This window comes from Emydura macquarii, unplaced genomic scaffold, assembly GCF_026122565.2.
Source record: "Emydura macquarii macquarii isolate MOO-44397 ecotype Brisbane River unplaced genomic scaffold, CSIRO-AGI_Emac_v2 contig_554, whole genome shotgun sequence".
Classification (NCBI taxonomy): Eukaryota; Metazoa; Chordata; order Testudines; family Chelidae; genus Emydura; species Emydura macquarii.
The window spans coordinates 6875789-6900760 of record NW_027130691.1 but is presented as its reverse complement, the minus strand read 5'-3'; the positions used below and the strand labels follow the sequence as shown (position 1 = coordinate 6900760).

General features: G+C 43.8%; 1 protein-coding gene across 5 annotated transcripts in view; it reads left to right on the top strand.

The window, feature by feature from the left end:
• ABCB9 (ATP binding cassette subfamily B member 9) overlaps positions 1–17430 on the top strand; it is a 32080-nt gene extending 14650 nt beyond the window's left edge. For 3 of the 5 annotated variants that reach the window (XM_067539635.1, XM_067539634.1, XM_067539636.1), the window contains 7 exons: positions 1030–1227; positions 4076–4204; positions 7228–7416; positions 10184–10357; positions 12178–12337; positions 13306–13442; positions 15659–17430. In XM_067539635.1, coding sequence (XP_067395736.1) covers positions 1030–1227; positions 4076–4204; positions 7228–7416; positions 10184–10357; positions 12178–12337; positions 13306–13442; positions 15659–15958 — 1287 coding nt within the window. In that variant the 3' untranslated portion in view covers positions 15959–17430. The remainder of the gene's footprint in view (positions 1–1029; positions 1228–4075; positions 4205–7227; positions 7417–10183; positions 10358–12177; positions 12338–13305; positions 13443–15658) is intronic. The other 2 variants (XM_067539637.1, XM_067539638.1) reach the window with 2 other exon arrangements.
• Positions 17431–24972: the final 7542 nt, after the last annotated feature.

Sequence of the window (24972 nt, the reverse complement as noted above, 5' to 3'; positions counted from 1 at the left end):
AGTCTCATTGTTCATGAGGAGCCTTGTGTTGTATCGCTCTCTCCGACGAGAGTCCTCTCTGAAGCAAAACGCCATTGGATGGGGCACATGAATCAGTACAGCCCACGGGGTGTGTGTTTAGAGCTCTGTTGCTCTCAGCGTCAGTGTCACGGGGCAAATCCTGCCTGGGTGCGTAGTGCCGCCCACGTGACACGCCCACACTGACGCGCTGTAAGAGCAGAGGCGCCGTGCCTGGATTCTAGCCGGCTGGGGCTCCCCTGCACAGATTCAGTGCCCTCTTCCTGAGATTATTCTTGCCAGGCGTGTGAGTAATTGACAAGTGGGGGAAGGTTGCATATTGCCATTGCCTATTCAGAGTATGCACATGTATAGACGACAGATTGTGCCCCCAGTCCTGGGCTCTGACCTGGGGAACCCCTTTGTAGCTTCTGTCACAGGCATCTGCTGGCTGTCCCAATGTGCTTAGAGATCCCAGCAGTACAGGCATTTGAGACCTGGGTTCATTTCTTGGCTCTGCTGCAGACTTCCTTTGGGACCCTGGACACTTAGTCTCTCAGTGCTTCAGTTCCTCATCTGTAACATGAGGATAATAGTGCTTCCTGTCTCCTCCCTGTCTCTGTTTTCTCTCTTTACACTGTAAGCTCTTTGGGATAGGAACTGTCCTTTACTATGTGTGCTTGTACGATGCCTAGCACAATGGGCCCTGACCTTGGCTTTAGCCTCTAAGCACGATCATAATACACAAATAATAATAATGATTGGCCCAGAGCCACTGAAGAAGTCTGTCTGACCCAGTGTCAGGACTCTGGTTCTCAGGATCCTGTCCTCAGACAACCCATCTCCAGAACAGGGTCCTCTAGCTGACGTGCCAGTCCAAGAAGAAAGGGACAGTAAAATGAGCAACAGTCTCCAAGTTCCTTTCCATCGGATGTGTGACACGTCCTTTGGGAGGAGCACAATGAAACACAACAATTGTGTGCTCTGGTAAATACAGTCCAACTTTCCTGCCCTTCTCTTTGTTCACTGCAGAAGCTGTCCAAGGAGGTTCAGAATGCTTTGGCGAAGGCCAACAACACAGCAGAAGAAACCATTTCGGCCATGAAGACGGTGCGCAGCTTTGCAAGTGAGGACATGGAAGCAAACGTCTATTGGGAGAAACTGCAGCAAGTTTACAAACTGAATAAAAAGGAAGCCCTGGCCTATACATACTATGTGTGGTCCAGTGGGGTATGTGGCTTTTTTCTGTTATCCGCCCGTTGTCACTGTGATGATATTGAGGGCTGGGAGGGCTTGTGTTCTGATTTGCTTATTTTCTGTGATATGAACTTTGTAATATATTATTATACATAAAAGGTTGGGGTGGGTTGCGGGGGAAGGCTGTAACAAAAACCACAGATTTTAAAGTCTGCTGACAATCCTATGCTTTATTTCTAACTTTCCAAACAAAGATACATTTCTGTTCAGGATTTTGAATAGTGTCATCCAACAGGCAATTTCCTGTAGTAAGTGGTACTATAATTAAGATCAGTCAAGGGCATTCGAAACAATGTGCACATGTTACTGCATTACCTACTTGGGCCAGCTAGTCTTTGGTATCCCAAGCTGTAAAACAGTTTTTATGTGGTTTGATCTTCTGCTCAGAAACTGACAAAGACATTTTCAGTGTTTCTTTTTTGAAAAGCACTTTGTTGCCAGTCAAGACCAGATTTCAGGGCTCTGCTGATCACCAAAATTGTGAAAACCTTCACACAAAACTGACCTGGTTCCACTAAATTCCAAAATCTAAGCAGCTTTGTTGACGGTTTATGAACCTGGTGAGCCACTTCTGGGGTGACTCATGGCATTCTACTGAAGTCCTGCAAGATTTATGGTTTCTCATGGTTTGGATGCAAAACTAGACCATTTTGAATTTGAGTTTTTGGGATCATCCAAAGCAAACCTCACCATGAACCTGGGTGGATCAGAAAATTGAGAAGACCTATTCCCGTGGACCGTCCAAAATTGACAAATTTAGCACAGCTCTAACAACCTCTTTCTCAGGGGAAGTGCAGAGCCCTGAACTCGGGTCTTGGCAGATGAATAAAGGAGAGATTTGTTTTCAGTGTGTTTTGTTTGTAGAATGGATTTATTTGTGACTTTGTAGTCCAGAGCTTTCACTGGATAACTTTTACTTCTTAGCCAGCGCAAGAACAGGAGATGAGTCACAAGTCCACAATATGTTCCATATTCCACACTCTGCTACTGACTCGTGACTTTGGGCAAATCATGTATCCAGTTTGCCTTACCCACCTTTCCTAAGTGCTTTGAGAACCTTGAATGAAGTGTGCTATATAAATGCAAAGCATTTTTATTTTTCAATTCTCTTTCAAGGGTCTGATCCAAGTCCCACTGACGTCAGTGGAAAAACTGCCTTTGACATCAAATAAAAGTTTGATAAGGCTTTAAGGCAGCACTTCTGTATGCTTTGGCACTGAAGTACACTTAAGTCATTCCATTGTGATTTATAATTTAGCCTAGCATATTAAGCCCCAGGATAGAGCTCTCTGTATACTCCAGTGCTAAGGTTTGCTCTGAACTTTACACGTACTTTCTGGATTTTAGGGTTGACCTTGAAACAAACAGCTGCAGGGTGCCTCATGGTGGAACACATGGACACATGCGAGTACTAATGTGTTGCTGGCCCGTTAATTTCCATATACTCCATCCTGTCATCTGTCCCCTTAATTTAAACCACTGCTGGCCCTGCCTCTGCTCCTAAGTGTTTTTATTTATTTATTTTTCTTTAACCACATGCAGGCAGATTTTTGGTCTTATGGCTTCCTCTGCTTGGAGGCCAGCAATGTTAACAACATCTTTGCCTGTCATGACCATAGAGAGAATGGGCTTCTCCTGGCATCTTCAGTTTGAAGTGAAACGCTGGAGTTTTTTGCTAGGCGAGAACTGCTACAATGTTCCCCTTTGAACTCAAATGGGGCATTTAATGTGGTCAGGGAAACCTGTTCTAAGGCAAGTCATGTTTAGGTTAGTTCTTTGTTTTAATTGTGTTGGTCTAGTTATTCTATAGCCCTACCTTGAGTGCAGGGGACTGAATTAAATGACCACCCCCCACCGACAATCTGTTGACCGATTCAACTTCCAGCCTGATCCGTAGCATAGTCCAGATACAAACTGCATCCTCAACCCTTCTGTAGTTCAGATCTCGTTTTAAATGTGTCTTAATTCCCACTCTGACCATCCCCTGATCATCAGATGCTCTATGGTTGAGCCTTTCAGAGTAGTCTAAGGCAGGGTTTCTGGATTGGGACACAAAATTGGGTCACCAGAAGGTTTCAAAGGGTCGCATGGTAGCTCCTGTCCGACGGGGCTGGCTGGGTTTTCCTCCCTGCTCTAGGAATTGCAACCTCTGGGTCCCAGCACCACTCAGGTTTGGCCCAGTCATCATGATGATGGGAATCCAGGTAGGCCAAATGTGAGTGAGTGATATCGCAACCCCATGAGCCAGGTCACAACTCCACTCTCACAAATTTGATCCAGTCGAGGGGGTACAGCCAAACCTGAGTGGTGCTGCAGTCCTGGAGATTGCAATGCCGGGAACCGAGAGCCAAGCCCAGCCAGCCCCACAGCACAGGAACTGCCACTCTGGGGTGAGTGCCAGGCAGGATCCACCCACCCACCGTTGGCAGGGCAGGGCAGGACCTGACCAAAACCACCCCAGAACCTCCACCCCCAGACTATTTACTGGGCTGTGACAAGCCATAAGCATTTACAAGTGGGTCCTGAGTCCAAAAAGTTTGAGAACCATTGGTCTAGGGGGGTTAGACACATCTTCCATTAATTTTAATGAAAGATATGAGTCAAAATTCCCATCGATCAACCTGTGCTTCTGAACTATTTTGTTTCTCCAACATCAATGGACCCTGCCTTGAGTTTACAATCTATTGAACAGGCTCCAGTACACCGTAGAGACTCCAGTAATAAAGATTATGATGGTGAATTCTGGATAGCTATGTGACTGAAAAAGCTTGAACCAGAGAAGCACAACCAGTGTTGTTTATGTGTCTCTGCTTGATTTCAGCTGACTCTTCTCTTGGTGCAAGTCAGTATCCTTTACTATGGTGGCCATCTGGTGATCTCTGGGCAAATGACCAGCGGAAACCTGATATCTTTTATAATTTATGAATTTGTCTTGGGAGATTGCATGGAGGTGAGTGTGGTTTATCCATGCACCAGATTTTTTTCATGTCTTAAGCTGGAAGGCTGGGCAAGGGGTAGTTGAAGTGTTTTGTTTCTCTCTGTCACCATCATCATAGTATTTTATCACCTCTCAAGTATTTAAAAATGGAAACAATGACAGTGTCATGGATGTGCAGCTTGATGCAGCTTGAATCTGGGGTACCGCTGAACTTCTTTACTCTTGTGGTTTGTGCTGACCTCCAAATATGCTTTTATTGATGATACCTCAGAATCTCTCCAGACCCTGTTATCATCCAACAAAACAGCAGGTGGTGCTACACACCATAACACCAGAGCCAGGGGATAACCAATAACCCCCACAGATCCCAAGCTCTTCACTACCCAGGAATGCACCCTGAGATAATACCGTCTTGTGCTGAACAAAGATTTGTCTGGCATAAGCTCATTAAATCCACTTCCCCCTTTATGTGGGGAAGTCATGCACCGGTTTTTGTTACTGAGCTAAGATTTCTAGACACTTCAATTGAAGACCACACTGGTTAAGAAAAAACAAGTTTATTAACTGCAGAAAAACAGATTTTAAGTGATTATAAATTGTAAACGTAAAGAGACTAGAAATAGTTACCAAAGAAAATAAAAAATAAGAACGCAATCTAAATTCCGACAGGATTTGAAGCTAGAAATGTCTCACCCCGAGAGATGGTACAAGCAGGCTACAGATTTTCAATTCACAGGCAGAGACTGCTTTCCCCGCCTGGGATTCCCTTCCCCCAGGCCACAGTTTTTTCAGCTGTTTCTTCAGGTGTTTAGCTGTGGAGGAGTGAAGACAAGTCATGATGTCACTCCTCTTCTTTTACAGTCTTTTCCAGCTTGCTGGACCAGCCAGTGCTTGTGACCTGGGGGAGGAGTCCTCACTGGTCAGTCAGTATTTCATTGTGTATGTGGTTTCTTGGTGAAGTCTCTAGGGATGGAGTTTGGGAGAGCCTTCCCTCCTTAATGGCCCATTAGCTTGTCTGGCTACTTCATTTTTGTGCCTGAAAGGCTGTTTGTGGGAGTTTCCTGCCTTGCAACATGTTTTGGTAGCATTTTCAGCAATATTTTATAACTTCACATACTATGGTAGCACGTACAATCCAATAAGATATTGATGTTCAGCAGATCAAGGTTTTTAAAATAATACCACACAAGGCATACCGTGTACAGAACATAGCATAATTACATGACATTGGTTAATATGGAGTTTCTGGGGTGTTGTTCTCAGACACAGAGCGTCACAGTCACTCTCTTCATTTTGTTTCCCCTCTTCCCAGCTGATAGGAGTAATAGCTGGGATAGTGTATAGGGTTTTGCTGTGTGCGGGGTGTTATAGGAAAGTTACGTCAATAGAAATTAGTTTTTCCTTTAGTTCTGAAAGTGGTTCATGGTCACTCTTATCTCCTGACAGAGCTCTTTTGATTAGGAAGGGCCACATTTGAATATTACTCACATTGAATAATAAAACACGAGAACCTGGCCCTAGATGACATTGGGGGGGCGGCGTCTTTATCTGGTGTGAATCCACGCCAATGGAGCTGTGCTGTTTCCTGGATCATATAAACTCCCCTCCACTGCCACCATACCAGCTGGCACTAGCTCCTTTAGGTCTTATTGAATTAAACCTGTGGTTTTTGCCTCTAAGTTTGATCGCCCCCAGTGTGATGATGTGCTGAGAAGGCAGCAGCACTCCGCGAACAGCACAGGGTGGTGAGAACCACATAGTTTCCTAAAAATAATAAAAGTAGGTCATCTACTGCCGATGCAGTTGCAGGAAGTGGAGCGGAAGGGTGTCCATTGCGTGAAGGGCAGAGTCTTGGATGTCTTCTGGGCAAGCTTTCCTGCATGAAGGATGAAAGGGTTTGGAGGCTGCTTGTTACATTTCGGGATCCATTAAAAGCTTAGTTGCATTCCTTTTTTTATAATTGGCTATACATTGCTAAATTGGCAGGGAATTAGTGCGATGGGATTCTGGCTCGGTGGGCCCTGGGGTTGCAGAGCCTGCACAAATCTGCTATTGTCTCACCTCACTAGCTCAGCTAATCCAGGCAGAAATGATCCATTCCAAACTTTCTCATAGCCAAGGGTGATCACCCAGGGGTTCCAGCCTCCCCTCCCTTTGTGCAGTCACCAAGTGGACTGAAGAACAGCACACTTGACGCTAGCCATCTGTTCACGAGCCTGCAGGATCCAACGCTGTTTCCAATCTGCCTTCCTCCTTATGGGGAAGAGTTGTTCCTTACACAGTCTGTTCTGAGACCTTGGGCTTGATGCTGGAAGCGGAAGAGTATACAAGTTTCAAGAGATGTTTTCCTCCGATCTGCCCCGTTGTCCTGCTGCATAGTAGACGTGGGTTAGGGCGTGGGTTTTGAGCTCCCAGTGGGGTGCTGATAAAATGCATTTCAGAGGAGGGAGGGATAGTCCCATCTTCATAGAATTGCTGCCGAATATGGGTGTTAGGGGAACTGCTTGTTTTGGTCACACAGAAGACAACAGGAGGGTTTCAATCCACATTTGGATAATTTGTTTTCTGGGAGACCCCTCCCCTCAAGCCCTTTTCCTTCCACTGTCACACACACACCTACAACGTCCATAACCGTGATTCCACCATTGCACACATCTGTTGGATCAACTCCTGAAAACACAGGTCTGTACAGTGTATCTTAAACCAGCGGTCAGTGCTGCTGCAGGCATCAGCCAAAGAGGATCACTCAAAAGCTACATCAGGAATTGGTGGGAGGGGAGATAGACCCTTTGACACCCTGTCCGCACCCTTTTGGGGCAGAGTACCGCGTTCATGGCATTCCCTGGGAGGTTGGAGGCCTCTCTGACATCTGGGAAGTTACTTTCTATTGCAGCTATGACTATGCAGAGTATGTTAATTTCATTTACAAGAGAGTGATCTATTTTAATGATCATTATTTCCCTCTTTATTGAGGGATCCTATCTCTAGCCCTGATGCGCAGACGTGTAACCTAGGCCTGTTTTTTGTTTGTTTAGTCTGTTGGCTCCGTCTACAGTGGATTAATGCAGGGAGTGGGAGCTGCTGAGAAAGTGTTTGAGTTTATAGATCGCAAGCCGACGATGGTGAACAACGGAACCCTGGCCCCAGACCACGTGGATGGTAAAGTGGAGTTCAGAAATGTTACTTTTTCCTATGCTACCCGGTCTGCAACACAGGTTCTACAGGTGAGGGTCTTGGCATGCTGTGGTTAGTGTTCCCTCCCTGAATACGCAGCAGCATCATAGGTAGTATTGCCTCCTGGAATAGGTTAAGTGCAATATTTCTCCAGCAGGTCAATTCCCGATCCTTGAATCATAGAAATGGAGGACTAGAAGGGACCTCAAGGGATCATCTAGTCCCGCCCCACAAATTGAGGCAGGACCTATGCCATCTCTGACGAACTCATTTGTTTAACTTCTTAAAAACCTCCAAGGGAAATGTTGGAAGCCCCATCCTTGGAGACATTTAAAACCAGACTCTTCAAAGCATCGGAAAATAGAGTGTGGGGAACAATTCCCCATGGTGTTGTGCTGCGAAGAGAGCCTACCAACGGATACTTACGTTAATAAAACCCTTGTTCACTGTTACAACATCAAAGAGTTAAGTGTGGTCCAGGGTTTTGAGTTAAGTCATTGCTGGCAATGCCCATTGTAACTACCACCAGTAATTTTTTGTTAACCTTTTATTAAAAACACTGAAAAAGAAAGAGAGAAAATGGTTAAAGCATTTGAAATATAAATCATTAAGTAAGGCTTTCAGTGTAATAATTTCCCTTACTTCCTTTCCCTTACGTGTGCTGTATTAAGGTTTTTTTTTTTTTTTTTTTTTTTTTTTTTTTTTTTTATGGAAGAAGCCACTGTTTGACAAAGTATGTTGATGATGTTATTAACTGTTGTTTTGGGGAAGAGATTGGTCTTAAATGGTTTGGAGCTGTTGCCGCTTCTGTTGTTAGTGGAGTCTAATCCTGTTTCCTTGAAAGCTAGATAAGACACGCATGCATACAAAGGGAAAGAAAAAATAGCAAAGATAGAAAATGCAGCTTCTGACTCGGGTGCTGACTTTCCCTGGCAGCCTGCCTGCTGGAGAGATGCAGACCCTGCGCACCCTCTTGTCAGCCACTCAAGATCTGGCAAACTCATCACCATCAGGCTGTTTGAGGCATTGCCATGAGCTGCCTTTCTGGTCACTGGCGCATCATGGTGGTGCAAAAGATGGAGTTATCCTGGTCGGCTCAGCCAGACTCTGATTAGACACGAGGCAAAGGAGAGGATAGGCAAGAGGAAAGATAATGTGGGAAGGGTGTGAGGACACATGAGGGAGTGGGTAAGAACAGGAACCAAATCTCCCGTCCCATCTGGTGTTCAGGATTCAGCTGAAACTGGTGATTATGTCCTTATTTCCCTCTCTGGCCTGGCCTGGTAGGGACCTCATTCAGGACCAGGACAGTGAAGACCCAACATTGTCATGGCGGATCTCAGGAGACAGGTGGCAGCCATGATGGCGAAACTTGCTCCTTCCAGCCCATCCTTTCCCCCGCTCCCATCAAGTGACCCCCCAGATAAACAACATCCAGTCGAAACGCACTGTGGCCATTTTGACTGTAAATGTTCCCTCCCATTTCTAGAATCTTCCAGTTTGTTCTCATGCCAACCTGTGACTTTACCAGGAGCCTTGACGACCCCTTATGCCAGTTCTTTGAACCCAAACAATCCAGTTTGTACCAGTCTCTGCATATTCAATTTTTGCTGACTTTCATAACCAATTTTATGTAACAGGCTGAGTTGGGCTTTTGTTACTTCGTACGACTTTACATATAGGCCTCTTTGTAACGGTGGCTGCCAGAGGACTTACTAGCTGACTTCTCCCCCACCCCGAGGTTTTTCCTGTCTTTCATGCCTATGATTTTTGCATAGCTGGAAAAATCTGTTTGTGAGATCACTTACTAGAAAGCCCTTTGTAGCTGTTTAACGTTGAGGCTGAAGGGATGTTTCTAGGGCACTCTGGAGACTTGGCAGACTGTGAACCAGGTACTGATTTCACACGCGGGGATATATGGGTAGCAGTTTGGACTTGGAGGATCAGCTACATTCCAAGTGTGTGCGTGCGTGTGTGAAAAATACTGGAGGGGAACCGAGAGCAGGATTTGTAGAGCTGCCCATTTGTGGCGGAGGCATTTTGTTTTACTGTGGGCATGTTCTGTTTTGTGGAGTGCTAGTGAAAGTGGCTGGCATGTTTGACCTGCAGGAGGTGGAAGGAGCGCCCTGAAAAAGGATCTGCCCGTCAAATAAAAAAGTGCGGGGGCAGGAGTGAGGTCAGAGGGTCAATACTAGGATACTGGAGAACTGACAGCCCTGAAAACTGACCCTTAGAACAGGTACAGCACACAGGCAGGCAGCAGAGAAAGCATCCCAGGGCTGCCTGGGGCTGGTGTACCTCAGTCCTGACCCACTAGATCTAGCCCATTCTGCCCTTGGCTTCTCTGTTGAGACGACCAAAATTGCCCATTGTGGGTGTGCCTTTTATGACGTGGCCACTAAACTACCGGGGATGAGAGAGGCCACTAGCCTTTTCCAAGGTAGGTTGGGTCAGAGTAGCAGCCGGAAGGGGTGTGGTCTGCAATGTCTCCCATGGCTTTTGGACATTCCTGTTATGTGAGCGGGTGAGTGTGAAGAAAAGATGTTGGAGCCCACCTGCTTGTTGTGTGGGAGGGAAGGAGTGAGGAGACAGCAGTGGGGGATATCTAATGGGCGTTCAGAGATCCTCATCTCCTGGCATTGAAGCTGGAGGCAGCCAGTCTAGCAGTGATAGGACCGGAGCAATAGAAAAAACCCTGATCACTGTTCTTTCTCATTCTGTTTCAGTTGCCTTTTCTAATGTGCTGTCTCCAGATCAGACCCACAGATGCTATAAAAGGCAGGGTACCCAAGCCATCACTCACCTTTTATGTTACAGAATGTGTCCTTCACCCTCTATCCTGGCAAAGTGACAGCGCTCGTGGGTCCTTCAGGCAGTGGGAAGAGCTCCTGCGTCAATATTCTGGAGAATTTCTACCCTCTTCAAGATGGGCAGGTCCTGCTGGACGGGCAGCCTATTAACATGTACGATCACAAGTACCTGCACTCAGTGGTACGAGTTACTGATAAATGTATTGTAGGTATACTCTGCCATGGATCAGAGGGGTTTAGATCATTCAGGGGATACTGTCTGGTAAAGTATAGGCCCAACATTTAATTTAGGTCTTTCTAAAACAACTGAGACTGGAATTAATTTTTTTAAAAATAAAAAATTTTGATTGGGAGAGATCTGCTTCCTCCCTCCCCACCCCAAAATGTTCACCCAAAAATTCTCCTTGTTTTGACTAGTTCTACCTAAGACCAGTAGAACCATGTCCATGATTGTTTGGGTGCTTTTTAAAATTCCAGTATAAACTAGGTTTTTTAAAAAATACTTTGCAATTCTACAGCACCTTCTTTCCAAGGATCTTCATGCATGTTACAAATATTAATCAGTTAAACCGTCCAACACCTCTGAGAAGTATATGATCTCCATTGAAGAAACCAAGACACAGAACAGTTAAGTGACTTGCCCAAGGTGACACTGGAAGTCTTCAGGCTTCATTTCTTACACAAATAAACATTTGCCTGCAGTGTTTACAACCCAGAATACACAACATTAAACTCCTCCCTGAGAACCTGACAATGTAACAGATTAGAAACTGACTCTAAACCAAAAACAAAATTGAATAGTCTATATTGTCCATGACAAGAAATTTAAAAAGTAAACAGTGGCATAAATGGTGAAAAGTAAATCAGATTTTTTTAAAATCCTTTCACAGTAACACAAATAAGGACGTTGATTTTTGTTACATATGCATTTTATATCCAGTGTTGCTCTACACATTAATTTCTGAGAGGTTATTTGGAAAATTTGATTTTTAAAATGTCAGACAGTTTACAAAAAGGGGTTACGTTCTGCAGTTTGTAGTGGTTGCTCTCAGGGTGGGAAGGAAAAGGCATTGCTTAGAAAGTCAAAAATGGCAGCTCTGTTAAACTTTCTAATTTTGGGATTGAAAAATGACCGCTCCAGAATACAGCTGTGCAGCTGAACGGGCTCTCTCTAATTCTCAGACACTTCACCAGTGCACTGTGATCTCTTGGCCTGGAGCATTGGTATTGACTTCGTGGTTTAATTGACTTAAATGGTGTTGGACATGAGTTTATTGTGTCAGTTGCTAGGCTGTTTCTGCAGCCAGCATCGATGGCGATCGCCATGCTGTGTTAAAGATGGGTGATAGACTGAGCTGGGAACTCTGTCCAGCCTGACTGCCAAGTGTTGCCAGCACTGGGACTGGTTTCCTGTTATTGCACAGTGGAGTCTAAGAAATGGCAGCCCTTGGAGCCTGCAGCGTTGCAACCAAAATGCAGCAGTATCGCTCGTGGAAACTGCAGAGTTTGGGACCATTGCTGTAGTACTTACAGGCCAGATTCACTTTGGTTCTCCAAGAACTGCACTTTGAAAGAGAGCGGAAACCACAAAGTACAAGAAAGTGTTACTATTGCCCTTGGCTCCCTTAGCACCTTCAGTTTCATTTCTTGGTTCAGTTCAAAGGTGACGCATAATCACTTCTGCACCAAAATACCAGGTACAGCTGGCAAAATGTGCTTCCCCGTGCTGATTGATAGCCAGCGGCTGCAGTGAGTCAGCTAAGAGCTCATTCTAAAGACACAGCTGCATTGTGCACACAGGCAGCCTAAAACAGAGTGCGGTTAGTGTCCTCACTGAAATCCTCTCTGGTTTAAGCGCTTTGTGTCCTGGTTTAATGGTGGAACTCTGCCATCTGCACTCATAACCAACTGGAACAAATTATTATAATTTGAGACAAGACTGTAGTCATCTTAAACAGTCCTCTTCTGTTCTGGTTCTGACTGCCTTTTCCCTTTCTGTAGATCTCTTTGGTGAGCCAAGAGCCAGTGTTGTTTGCTCGATCTATTGCGGAAAATATTTCCTACGGTTTAACTTCAGTCTCTTTCGAGTCGGTTGTCCAAGCTGCTCAGAAGGCCAATGCACATGGGTTTATCACAGAGTTACAAGATGGCTACAATACAGGTAGTACAAACCTTTTCATTTGCTCCTGTTGCAGCAGAAGCACGGCCCTTGAATATCCAAAACCCTTCTTGGAGAGTGGATAGTTTAGGAGATTGGTGCTAACATACAGATCCTGTCCTCTTAGGTTAAGGGTTCAGATTCAGCCCATGTTGATGGCTATTGGCGAAGATGGGTAAACCTCTGACTGCTAGATGTTGGGACTGGACGACAGGGGATGGATGACTCAATAATTGCCTTGTTCTGTTCATTCCCACTGAAGCATCTGGCATTGCCCAGTGTCAGCAGGACCCTGGACTAGATGGACCATGATCTGACCCAGTTCGGTCATTCTTAGGTTTCTTATGTTCCATGGCTTACTGTGTGTGAACTTAGTTTGGAGTCAGGCATGGAATTAACCATTGGAACAGTTTATCAAGGGTCATGGTGGATTCTCCATCACTGATGATTTTTAAGCAAGATTGGATGTTTTTACTAAAAGATCTGCTCTAGGAGTTACTTTGTGGAAGTTCCCTGGCCTGGGTTATACAGGAGGTCAGATTGGATGATCACAATAGTCCCCTCTGGCCTTGGAATGAATGAATCTTGCTGCAGCTTAGTTCCCTGTCTGTAACATGGGGACAATCGCACTGCCCTACCTCACCGGGGTGCTGTGAGCATAAATACATTAGAGTGTGAAGTGGTGGGGGCCAGATAAGTACATAAGCTAGTTCTAGACCTGTTTGCTCTAACCAGCTTCTCTGTATCCGAGTGTCCACACTCCAGCACCTTTTATCAGCACTAAAATTCACTGACAAATTTCAAAAGGGAATTCTTAAGTGAACAGAAGCCACAGCATCTGAGTAATCATCACTTTGCAAAATGTGATGCTAATAAACCTTGCCAATTCATCTGCAAGAAATCAGACTCCAGCGCTATGTCTTGATTCTTGTCTCATTTCTCCCCCCCCCCCCCCCCCTTTCATCCAACAGAAGCTGGTGAAAAAGGAGCCCAACTGTCTGGTGGCCAGAAACAGAGGGTGGCGATTGCAAGGGCTTTGATCCGAACCCCTCCAATCTTAATACTGGATGAAGCCACAAGTGCCCTGGACGCAGAGAGCGAACATGCGGTTAGTAAAGCTAATTCAGTTTATTCCATTCAAAATGGGAGTTAAGTCTGGGCTTGGAGGGCAGATGGGGAGAGGCCTGAGCTGCAGTTTCTAGACTGTGGGCCTGCATTGTCCGGACAGAATGTGTTGCCTTCATAACATTTGCCAATTGGTGCGTGAGCAGGTGAGAATTAGAAACAGTTTCCAATTTATCTTCTTTCAAACGTAACATTGTGACCCTTACAGAGGGAATGATCCAGCATCGATAACATACCAATCTGACTAATTCAGATTAGATACATATCCCTTTGCCCATGGAAGAAGTTAAACATTGCACAACAATACTCACAACAGCTTAGGACAGGGAGTGGAGAAAACCGTATCCTGTTGAAACGGCAGTACGGCAGAATGTAATTGTCTGAGCTGGAATGTAGCCAGGACACCGGAATGAGCCTCTCTGCTCTTGCCAAAAGGATCTAGGGATCTTCAGTGATAGTGAGCAGTCAGAGCCTTTATATCTGGTCTGATAAGACACCTTGGTACCACAGTGTCCATTAACACCATGCTGGGATATTGCTTTGGTACCATCTTGGCGGAAAGATAGTGAATCGCCCGCACCACTCTCTGCAGCACCTACAGTTTCCTTAGAGATCTCCCATCTGAGCAGTGATTTTTCCCAGACTTGCTTTGCTTTCAGGGATCTGATGAAATCACAGCTTGAGGAGGAAATATGACTGCAGATCTGCTGAACAATTCGGCAAAAATGCGGGGGACTTGAGATCCACAGTTGACCGCAGTTGGTTTGAATGCCTGGCGTTGGAATGACTCAAAACTAGTCTGCACTTGAAACTTGAGGAGCACTTGCATAGCCGCGTTATGTCAACAGGAGAGACCTCTCCCGCCGACATCATAAAACCACCTAAACGAACAGTGGTAGCGATGTCAGTGGGAGAGCGTCTCCTGCCAACATAGCGCTGTCCATCCTAGCGCTTATGTTGGCAACACTTGGGTCACGCAGGGGTGTTTTTCACACCCCTGAAAAATTTTGCCAGCATAAGTCCTAGTGCAGACAGGCCTCAGTTGGTAGTGCTCATCTGAGTCAGCGTGTGGAGCTGAAGTCCCACAGCTGGGCCCAAGGGCATATCATGCGCTGATGCTACAGTGAGGTACTATGAGCCAGGAATGTGGTTAGGAGTGTTTAGACACATTGTTTGCTGAACTTGTACACGATCATCTCAGTACACAATGCAACTTAATATGAGGCACCATAGCAGGAAGTAGCCTACAGTGCATGTCAGTTTTAGAGAAACTGACTTGAATATTGAAGCTGGCGGTGAAATGGTGCTTAATATAATATACCTTACATCTATCCCAAGGCATTATACAAACTTCTTAGCACTGAAATGCAGCCACCTCTAGGATAGAGTGCAGCACCTGCCACACTCCATAGCAGTGGGATGGAGGGGAAGTTTTGGCTATGGTTACTGAGGAAAATCTTAATTCTTTAATGAGCCCATACACATTTTTTTTATGTCCACACATAAACAGAGGGGATGTTGGAGTTTTGAAGGGCCTGTCTGAAAGTCCCATTGAAATATACAAGAGGCTGAAACTGGCTCCTGGGAGCATACCTAGCCAAACTGAAATACGGATTCGTATTTGTGTAACATGAATGCATTTCAGGCTTGGTATTGATGACAGCCAGATGCTTTATTAATGATGACAGCTGTGGAACTACAGCCGTCTTTGTTTCCGAAAAAGTAGAAGGTGTGTCCTTTTGACACATACCTAGTCACCAACTGGCTGCCTTACTATTTTAAGACAAATGTAGCCCCTGCCACCATAGAGGGGCTTCTAAATTCAGGGCCTAGTGTTAATGAGAGTTCACCTGGCAAGATCTGATCTGTAATCTTGACCCACTAGCCCAGGTACTGGCTGCAGCAGCAGCTGCTGAATTGCACGGATGGGATTTGTGAGCTGAATTTGGAGTGGTTTGAGGAAGCGTTTAGGGATAAGTCCTCCATCCAGAGCAATGATATGTATACATGCTTATTTCCCATTAATACTAATGGGGCATCCTGTTCGTAGATCCTCTGTGTATTCAGAGGAGAATAAACCTGCTATTGCAGATTTCTTAGCAAGGAGTCACAAAAGCCATTCCCTCCTGCCCCCAGGGATAACAGTGACATTTGTGTGTTAATCTCTTCCCCTCCTCCTCCCTCCCCACCCCCAAACAGATTCAGCAAGCAATTTATGGTGACTTGAAGAACCACACTGTGCTTGTCATAGCCCACAGGCTGAGCACTGTGGAGAAGGCACACAACATCATTGTTTTAGACAAGGGCCGGGTGGTGCAGCAGGGGATGCACAAGGAGCTCATGGAAGAAGGAGGCCTTTATTCCAAGCTGGTGCAGAGACAGATCCTCGGGCTCGAAACTGGCACAGGGGATGTCTGTCAACTAGAGACTAGCTTAGCTGCTGCCGGGAGAGATTTGTTGAAGCCGCCCGGAGGACTGGATGAAGAGTTCAAGGTGTGACATGCTCTCTGCTTTGAGACAGGATGGTGACGATCCTGTTGCTCACAAGTGAGAGAGCACCAAGAATTCCATTCAAGATCCTTGCTGGGATGCTGAAACAGGAGTCCGCTCGAGTGCAGACACTCACACGTTACTGTAGAACAAGGCCTGTTTACTAGTCACACACACTAAGCTTCCAGTAGGCAGACTGATAAAACAGTGAAACAATGGGCCCAATTTATTAAGGAGAGTTGGATCTTTAGCAATTCCCAGTATTCCTACTGGGTTTCTTTTCTTAGAGTCAGCAGTTCCCAAGGCAGTTGGTGGGGTCTGTTCTTCCATTGATATGCCTGTTTAACTACTGTTAGTTGCAGTGGTTGTCATACACATGCATGGAGGGGAAGAATTAAACCCCTTAAGGAACTTCAGGAGGTAGTTTTGTGGATTGATAGGAAGACACTGACCATAAAGTAAGGTCTTGATCCTGCAATCACTCGGTGGTGCCAATCCAACACCCAGTGACATTAGTGGAAAGACTCCCATTGACTTCAGTGGGAGCTAGATCAGTCCTTAAGTGCAGAACTCCTACTCAGATCTATGAGAGTGCTGCACTGTGTCTGCAGATTCAGGCTCTGACCTTAAATCATTGCCACACAGAGCTTTTTTTCAGTTTCCTTGCAGTGAGTCACGGGCCCACAGGCAGATCCTGCCTTCCGAATATCTGATGGAGTTTGGTGGGTTTTTTTGTTTTTAAAGGATGTAAAGTTTTACCATAGCTTGGTTCATTTTTTTAAATTGCTCTAGCTCTATGGGCAGCAGCACTATGTCCGTCTGGCTCCATCGCCCATTGAAAGCCAGCCAGTCTTATTTCAAAGTTTTGTTTGTTCTTAATTCCCAATCGCAGTGCTGGGTTGAGAAGTGTTACTTAAAACCAGGCAGAAAATAGAAATGATAGCACTTTATAAACCCCACCCAGGCCCCATTCAGCGGTAATCTCTGCTAGCAATTTCAGTGCCTGAGAAATCCATACAGCCACATTCCTTGAAATCAAACCCAACGGCCTCAACTCCAAATATAGTTCTTTGATTGTTTCTTTAATTATTTATTTATTTTTGAGTAGGAGGACAAAAAGAAAGATACTGTTTCTAACTCCATACATACAACACCGGTGGATCTGGCCCAATCTTACTACCACTCCATAAAGATTGGCCAGAATGTTTAAGCACCCAGCAAGGTGCTATTTAAAAAATAGCATTGTATTTTATACAGGGACGATTGATTCAAGTTGTGTAGTTATTAAATGACCTCAAGCACTTTAGCTCTCATGTTAATTACTTTCCAAGGTTTGGATGCTGCTCTGTAATACTTCATGGCAGCTTTCTTGTTTGCAATGTTGTTACTTTTTTTTTTAAGTGACATTTTACAAACTGTTTAGTGTCCTCAAAGGGGATACTTTAAAAATAAAATACTACCTCTGCCATTCAACTTCAGAACCAGTGTCTCAAGGCTTGATTCATTTACAAATAAGTTCCAGGTTATTTTTAATGAGACAACTTGTGAATACAACCACATACTGCATATATCTTTCTGGCCCTGTCACTGGGAATGATGAGATGCAATACCTACAAGGATCAGGTATGTTGAACATCAGCTAATTACACTGAAGCCTAACAGTAGATGTAACCAGCTTCACAACTTTTTTTTTATTCTATGTCTCATTTGGTTAGTATGTCTGCCCTTCTGTGTGATGTTGTCTCATCATTTCACAAAGCCACATGCCCCATGACCAGCTCTATCTTTAGGATCCAGCCTTTGTAATGTGATAAAATTGCGGGCATTGGAATTCAAAGATAACCATTCTTCTATTATAATACAATCTTTCTGTTTTATCTTCCTGTGCTTGTGAAATTCTGCCTCATTCTAAAAAATCATCAATACCATTCTACAGATATTTCCATAGTTAAAAAGCTAATACCTGATTGCAGAAAATTATACTATAGGTGTGACAGATGTATGGACCCAATTTAGTAGCCAAAGGGAGAGTATAAAGGCCTGGTCTACACTAGCGACTTAGATCGACTTAAAGTCACTTAAGTCGACTTAATTACACCCGCGTCTACACTGGCACCACTGAATTCGAATTAAGGTGCCTGTAAAATCGACTTAAGACCACCTCCTCAAGTGGCGTAGCGCCTAATTCGAATTTGTTAAGTCAATTTAGTGTTAGTGTAGACGCAACAGAACTCTGCATTTACATCAGTGTAACGGAATAGTATTTGGCCAATAATCCTTAAAAGTGGCATACATTTCTACTTATTTGCTAAGTCTGAGAAATATGGGTAATGGACCTAGAGAACACTGCTTTTGCCTATAAAGTGCTATTTAGAACAATCCTAGGTAAAGAAAGTAAATTGCCAGCTAACAAATGGGATGCTGGAAAACAGAGCTAGATGTACATCGGTTTGAGAGAGGTACAGTGTACTATAAAAAATTACATGGGTTTTCCAAGCTGTAGTACATTTCATTGCAATGCCAGCACACTTAGACTGTTCTGAACCTGGGCCTGCGTAGTGCTATGTTAAAATGCACTCATATAGGAATCTTGGGTCTCAGGCTTATCGTTGTAATAATCTAATGCTTTTATTAGTACTCCAGATGCTTAGATCCTAAGAACACGTTGGAAACTGCAGACTGGCCAGGCCAGTGGCAACAGTCTGACCTGACATCAGATTCTGCCTTTCCTAAGTGTTCATTGCCACAGATGCTGAATTCCCTGCTGTACAATAGAACAACTCAAGGCAAATTTTCTGGATGGTCTTAAATATTAGGGTTTGTGAATACTCTTAGTTATCCTGTTGCACCATAAATAGGACTGGTCAAATTTTATGCTCAGATCCCTATGATTTCCTTATAGTTTTGGTGTCTTGTTGTGAGCCCAGATTAAAATACCCCTTGGTATTAATTGCAGCTCTGAGACTGACTCTGTTCTTTTGACTTGCACAAGTACTTAAATAATTAATACTTACAGATAACTTTAAGTGTATAATACATTCTGCCTTCCATAAACATATGAACTCACAACTTCCAGTATTACCTCATCTATAAAATGGGGATATTACTGCCTCAGAGGGATGTTTGTATCAGTTAACATTTTAAAGCACTTTGAAGATGTTTGGTAAGTATTTTATTCTTATTAAGCCAGTACCATTGCTATAGTGAGGGTTGAAATAGCTGTTCAATACACCCCCTCGTTTCAGATATTCAGAACTCTCTCACTCTTTCTGCTCAGCCCCTTTTGAGTTATGCAAACCTGAAGAAAAAGTTTTCTCCTTTTAAAATAAAAGGTATTTATTTTCCCCACACAGAACTCCACTGGCTTTGTTTTAAAACCTAACTTCTTGACCTTGATGCTGAAGGCACATGATGCAGAATTGAAAGAAATTAGGGTTGGAAAGAAGTTCAGAATGATTGCAATTGCTATACGGAGCATAGGTAACACCTTCCTTGCTTCAGCTAGTTCATGTCATTTCAAGAGACCTGTGCATACTGGCATAAACATAGTTGTGTTTGGGGTAAATTCTGAAGAACTCTGTCAGAAATCTATTCAAGGTGAGATACAATGGTCACAGCCACCCATCAGTGACACAAGCTTACATCTGTACCTTCACACTGACAATGAATGTGGAAGTCCCGGTGACATCACAACGGAAACAGAGTGTGGTGAATCAACCCAGCTGTGTTTACTTCGATAAGTGTATGTTCTAATGCAGCTGAATATGCTGAAATAAGAACATGTATTTATTTCAGTGTGGTTAGGCACTGGAATGGTTGGTTACGCAGGTGTGGGAACACATTGCAGAACACAGAGCACCTCTGTTTCAATATGAGAGATGCTAGATGTCTCTGGTTTTCAGATCTGAGCTTCTTACTCTTGTGCACTGACTTCATCTGGAATTTATGGTGACCAAGGTGTCCAGGACTAGGCTCCTACTGTAGTGCCTCTGTAGCATCCCCCACCCTTTCTAGCCTGAAGAGCAAGGTACTAATGATCAGCTCTGGCTCTCAACTAGCATTGGGACCACTGTCCCAATCTGCTGGATGCTCACATCATTTTGGTATATGAGAGAATCAGTGTTTGATTAGAATGTAGAGTCTGAATAGAAGCTCATAGGGTCCCATCTTTCTGAATATACAAAAGGAAGTTAAGCAATGTACGTGGTCTTGAACAATGTACATGGTGTTTAGCAACCACACTTACAGGGGTGAATAGGCTCCAAAGGTTAGATTTGCTAATTCAGTTTCTACATAACCAACCAGTTTTTCCAGGCAAAACAAGCTGTCATGAAGGTGACTTGCAAAACACGGATACACCTACTAAATATGCACTGTACTGGAATTAACCTTGAAAGGATACAAGGTGAGAAAGGGAGATCCAGGATCATGTTTAAAAATAAACCAATATAAATATTAATAAAATAGGCTAGAAGCTGATTTTTTCTAATACTAATGTCAGATTCTTTATTAAATGCTACATGATTTTCATTTTGATGCTGAGCCTTTTCATTCATTTCTAGTGAAAATAAATTCCACTTGCCCAAAGAAAGCACTCTGATATACATCCAGACCACTTTTTCAATGGTCATCTGAGAAATCCATTTCACGACACATGTGGGTTTTGACTGTATAACTGAGTGCTGTAAGGAAAGGAGCCTGTGTTCCATAAGTTGCATGCCTACAAATTTAATGTTCATAAAACGCTGTCAGTATAAAAGTGATGCCAGTACAGGTAAACAGGAGTCACTCCTTGGTATCTGATGTCATGCTGAGTCTCAACCTGAAGAGTGGGGCGGTTGATGATAAATGTGGTCTAAGTCCCACAGATTCCTGAGTGAGTGACACCCACCCCATGCTCAGTCCAAAAGACCATTCTGCCTCAATACCTTTCTCTTTCATTAATGCTGCTGAATGGAATTGCACATAACTGTCAAGGTTGGAATACATGTTTATGCAAAAGCAGCTGAACTCTGCTGTTTCTTCTCACCTCTCTTTTGACCTCAGCTGCCTCTCCCAGCTGGCTAGGAAGCTGAATTACACACAAACTGTCTAAGAAGGTAGGGCTACAGGTGCTAAAATGCCACCCAGTCATCTGCAATAAACAGAAACGCCTCCCCAAGAGCTATAGCTCTTAAACAAAGAAAGGTTATTGGCAATATGTGTTGTACTTAAGGACTAGTGAGTTCATTCATTTCCCTCTGTAAATTTTGCCATGACTTCACTATTCTGAATCTGGTGTTTTTTTAACTATAATTAATATAAGCCATAATTAACATAAGCCACAAGAGACTAGTGAGAAGTGTGACTAATTAGAAGAACTGATTTACTGATGTCTGGATTACTGGACTCATAGCTACCCCTCTTTTCATACAACTCCCACTTTTGTGCAGCCATCTGGGGGAGGAGAAGTGGGCTGATCCTGACTGGGGCCTTTGTGTGCTACTGTAAACCAACTTGAGTCTTCCTGACCAGGTAATTAATTAGTAATATGAATAATAAAATGATTGCTAGTGCTTCACCCAAAAGCATTTTACAAGTATTCATTATTCCTTACAATGCCCCTGTGAGGTACGGAGAGAACCGCATTTTATAAATGAGGAAATAGACAGAGGCTGAGAAACTTCCCTGCGATCAGACTGTGAGTCAGTGGCAAAACTGGGTTTACACGTCAATCAGAGATCCACACCCGTAAACCACACCATTTCCTCATACCGTTTATAAAGTGACTCTGATAAAGTTAAAACCATTTTATAAAGGAGGGTCTTTTTTAAGCCCTCATCTATTTAATTGCGCCTCAAATGGCTTTTTACAAATAAAAAATTTAAAACTAGTTTTAATTCCAATGCTGTTTTTCCCCGGTGATGGGTGTGTGCATTAATATTATGGGATACTGTGTTGTCATAGCAACTACCTTCTGGTTTTGAATAACAAAGTCATACTGCAGCAGCTCCTGTCAGTCAGCTGTAAGCACACAGGTGAAAATTGCTCACAAGTAGCATTTATTTACTCTTTATGTATCATTCCCCACCCTCCCTCCCCCCGTTAAGGATATACACATAGAGGTATTCTTCAAAAAAGCACAATGTACATGCTGTATGTTGGTTGCGTGGATTGCCTGTTAATAATCAGGACAATGATTGTTCAGTATATTTGAACCTGGAAGCTTAAATTCATAACTTTGCTAGACATTAAAAATCATGGACTGAATCGCAATACTAAATTGATGGCTTATTACAAAAATAATCTACCAACAATTCTGCCCAGCTGCCTTCTCTCCTGTCCACCCCCCCGACTTGAGGGATGTTAATGGGCCACTGCACCTTGAATGGTCCCTTGTGTTAATCACTCATGATAAACAATGTGTTTCACCTGTGACATGACTGGTATGTTCCCCAGACCTGAAGAAGAGCTCTGTGTCAGCTTGCCTCTCTCACCAAGAGACGTTGGTCTAATAAAAGATATTACCTCATCCACCGTGTCGCGCTAACGATTGTTCAGGTCAAAGACCAGAGTATGTTGTATTAAGCTAATGACAGACCATACATTTTTTATCTATACATTCAGCTGGCTGATAGGCTATTTTGGGCCAACTTCATCCTAGCTATAATTCCTCTGAATTCAAATGAACTTCATTGCACTTCAATGGAGTTACACCAGAGATTAAGCTTAACCTAATATAGTATTGTATTTCCTCCATCACCTCAAAGGTGGCAAAAACCAGGATGATGATTTTATGACCACTACTTGTCCCCTCCTGTTGGCTTCAAATATTCTATCTAAGCATCCCAAGAATTCAGTGTTTACAGCATATGCAAACTGGAAAATATGTTGATCCAGTAAATTATTTTAGGCATAATTTTATTTATCAGCTACTACAGTAATTGGAGATTTTTCTGGTTCAGATTATTACATTGATGTTAATGGAGTTACAGCAGAAATACATTTGCCCATAGTGTATAAAACATTTCAGAATGTTGCTGCTGTATAAATATTTAATACACATACTTGACAAATATTAATCAGAAGAAACCAGCAAATGTTAAAATTAAAGCATACTCCAACATGAGCCACAACTTTTTAGTGTGGTGATCCTGAATCGTTAAATTTCCAGTCTTTTGCTGTCCTAATAGTCACGAAACAATTTTATTATTTAATATGAAATACAGACTTGATGGAAAGAGCTTTGCATATATTCTGTGATTCCACCCTTAAATTGAAAGATACTTAGACTCTGACAAGAGTTTGGCAAGATATTATATTAGCTATTTTTATATGAGTGAATATTAAATCTGGATTTGAGAACAATAATGTGGTCACTCTTCTGAGACTTTATGCAGCCTGCCGACACCTAAATTGGTAAGGAAGTGTGGCTACAGTAATTTAGTGTCACTCAAGTTCCTGTGCTCAAGTCCCTCCACTGGCTCCCAGTCAGCTTCCAATGCCAGGACCTAATTTTCAAAGCAACAAATGGATCGAGAGCCAGCTACATAAAAGACTGAATTTGATCTATGAATCATCATGACAGCTAAGCTCCTCTTGGACAATGCAGATTTCAAAGCTCAGGACAAAGTATGTGAGAACCAGAAATAAAGCATTCTCTGTGGAAGGGATCTGGCTAAGAAACAATCCTCCAGTAAAGATCAGGTGAATCCAGAGACTACTAATGTTTAGGACGGGTTGCAATACCTTCCTTATTGAGAAAACCTTTCCACCATAAGTGACAGTCGCAATGGAAACACCCCTTTTATTCCCAAGCCCTTACCCCCCAAAAAAAACTACCCAGGCAGACTTATGACCCCAAAGAGGGAGAAGTACAAGAGACACCAGAAAGTCCAGGAGGGAAGTCATTATTGCTATTGATTTTTACACAGGTGCTCAGCTGTTATGGTGATAAGCAGCAATATAAATTCCATAGAGTTCAGTTTTACTCGCTGATTTTTGTACTCAGCAGAAATAATAAAACAAACAAAGGAAAAATTGATTCCACCCCGTATTGTTATTTGACCCACTAAGGGTCACGTTGTGTCATTTAGTGTTAAATAAAACTCCCAAGGCCCAGCTCCTCTAACTATTTATACACGTGCTTAGCTTTGAGCATGTGCATGTCTTTGCAGGACCTGGTCCTAAATGATTGCAGCTGGAACTTCTGCTTGAAAATCCATGTTACAATATGGCCCTAAATGGTTAGTAATGTTAAAAAATATCAACCATTTGGTAGCTTTTATTTGTTCAGGGTTGGGGTAGCTTAGTGTGGATGAAAAGTGCCAGCTTGTTATCCACAGAACAGGGACAGCATGGGAAGTGGCAATACAAGCTTCTTTCTCCCTGACCTGTCAGTATACCTCAACTCTGACCTGAAGGGGCAAGGAGGGGAGTTGTCTCCATTGCCTAATCCTTCCCCTAGAGCACCCCCAACCACCATGGTCCAGTCTGTCTAACCCCACTGTTTCCCGTTTACCTGCCTTGTGCCCGCAATACTCCAGCTACTCTGCTCCATCAACCCCAACCGCACTCTCCCCAAAACTCCTCAATGCTGCCCTGAAGCTGCCCCCTCAACTCTCTCCCTTAGTCTCTTCACCCTCCTCCCATCTGTGTCCCCACAACTCCCCCCTCGGCATCTCAGGCTCAACGGTTAGTGATCAACGGCTCAGTGTCTAGTTGGCAGCTGGTCACAAGCAGCGTGCCCTAAAGGTCAGGTCTGGGGCCAGTTTTGTTCAACATCTTCATCAATGATCTGGAGGATGGGGTGGATTGCACCCGCAGCAAACTTGCCGATGACACTAAGAAGAGAGGAGTGGTCGATACGCTGGAGGGTAGGGATAGGTACAGACTGACAGCTCTCCTCCTAGTGCTCCCCCTCAGTCAGCCCCAACTTCCTCCTCAGTGACCCCCAGCTCCCTCCAGTGTCTCCCCCTCAGTGACTCCAGCTCTCCCCTCAGTGACCCCCAGTGTCTCCCCCCAGTGCCTCCCCCTCAGTGACC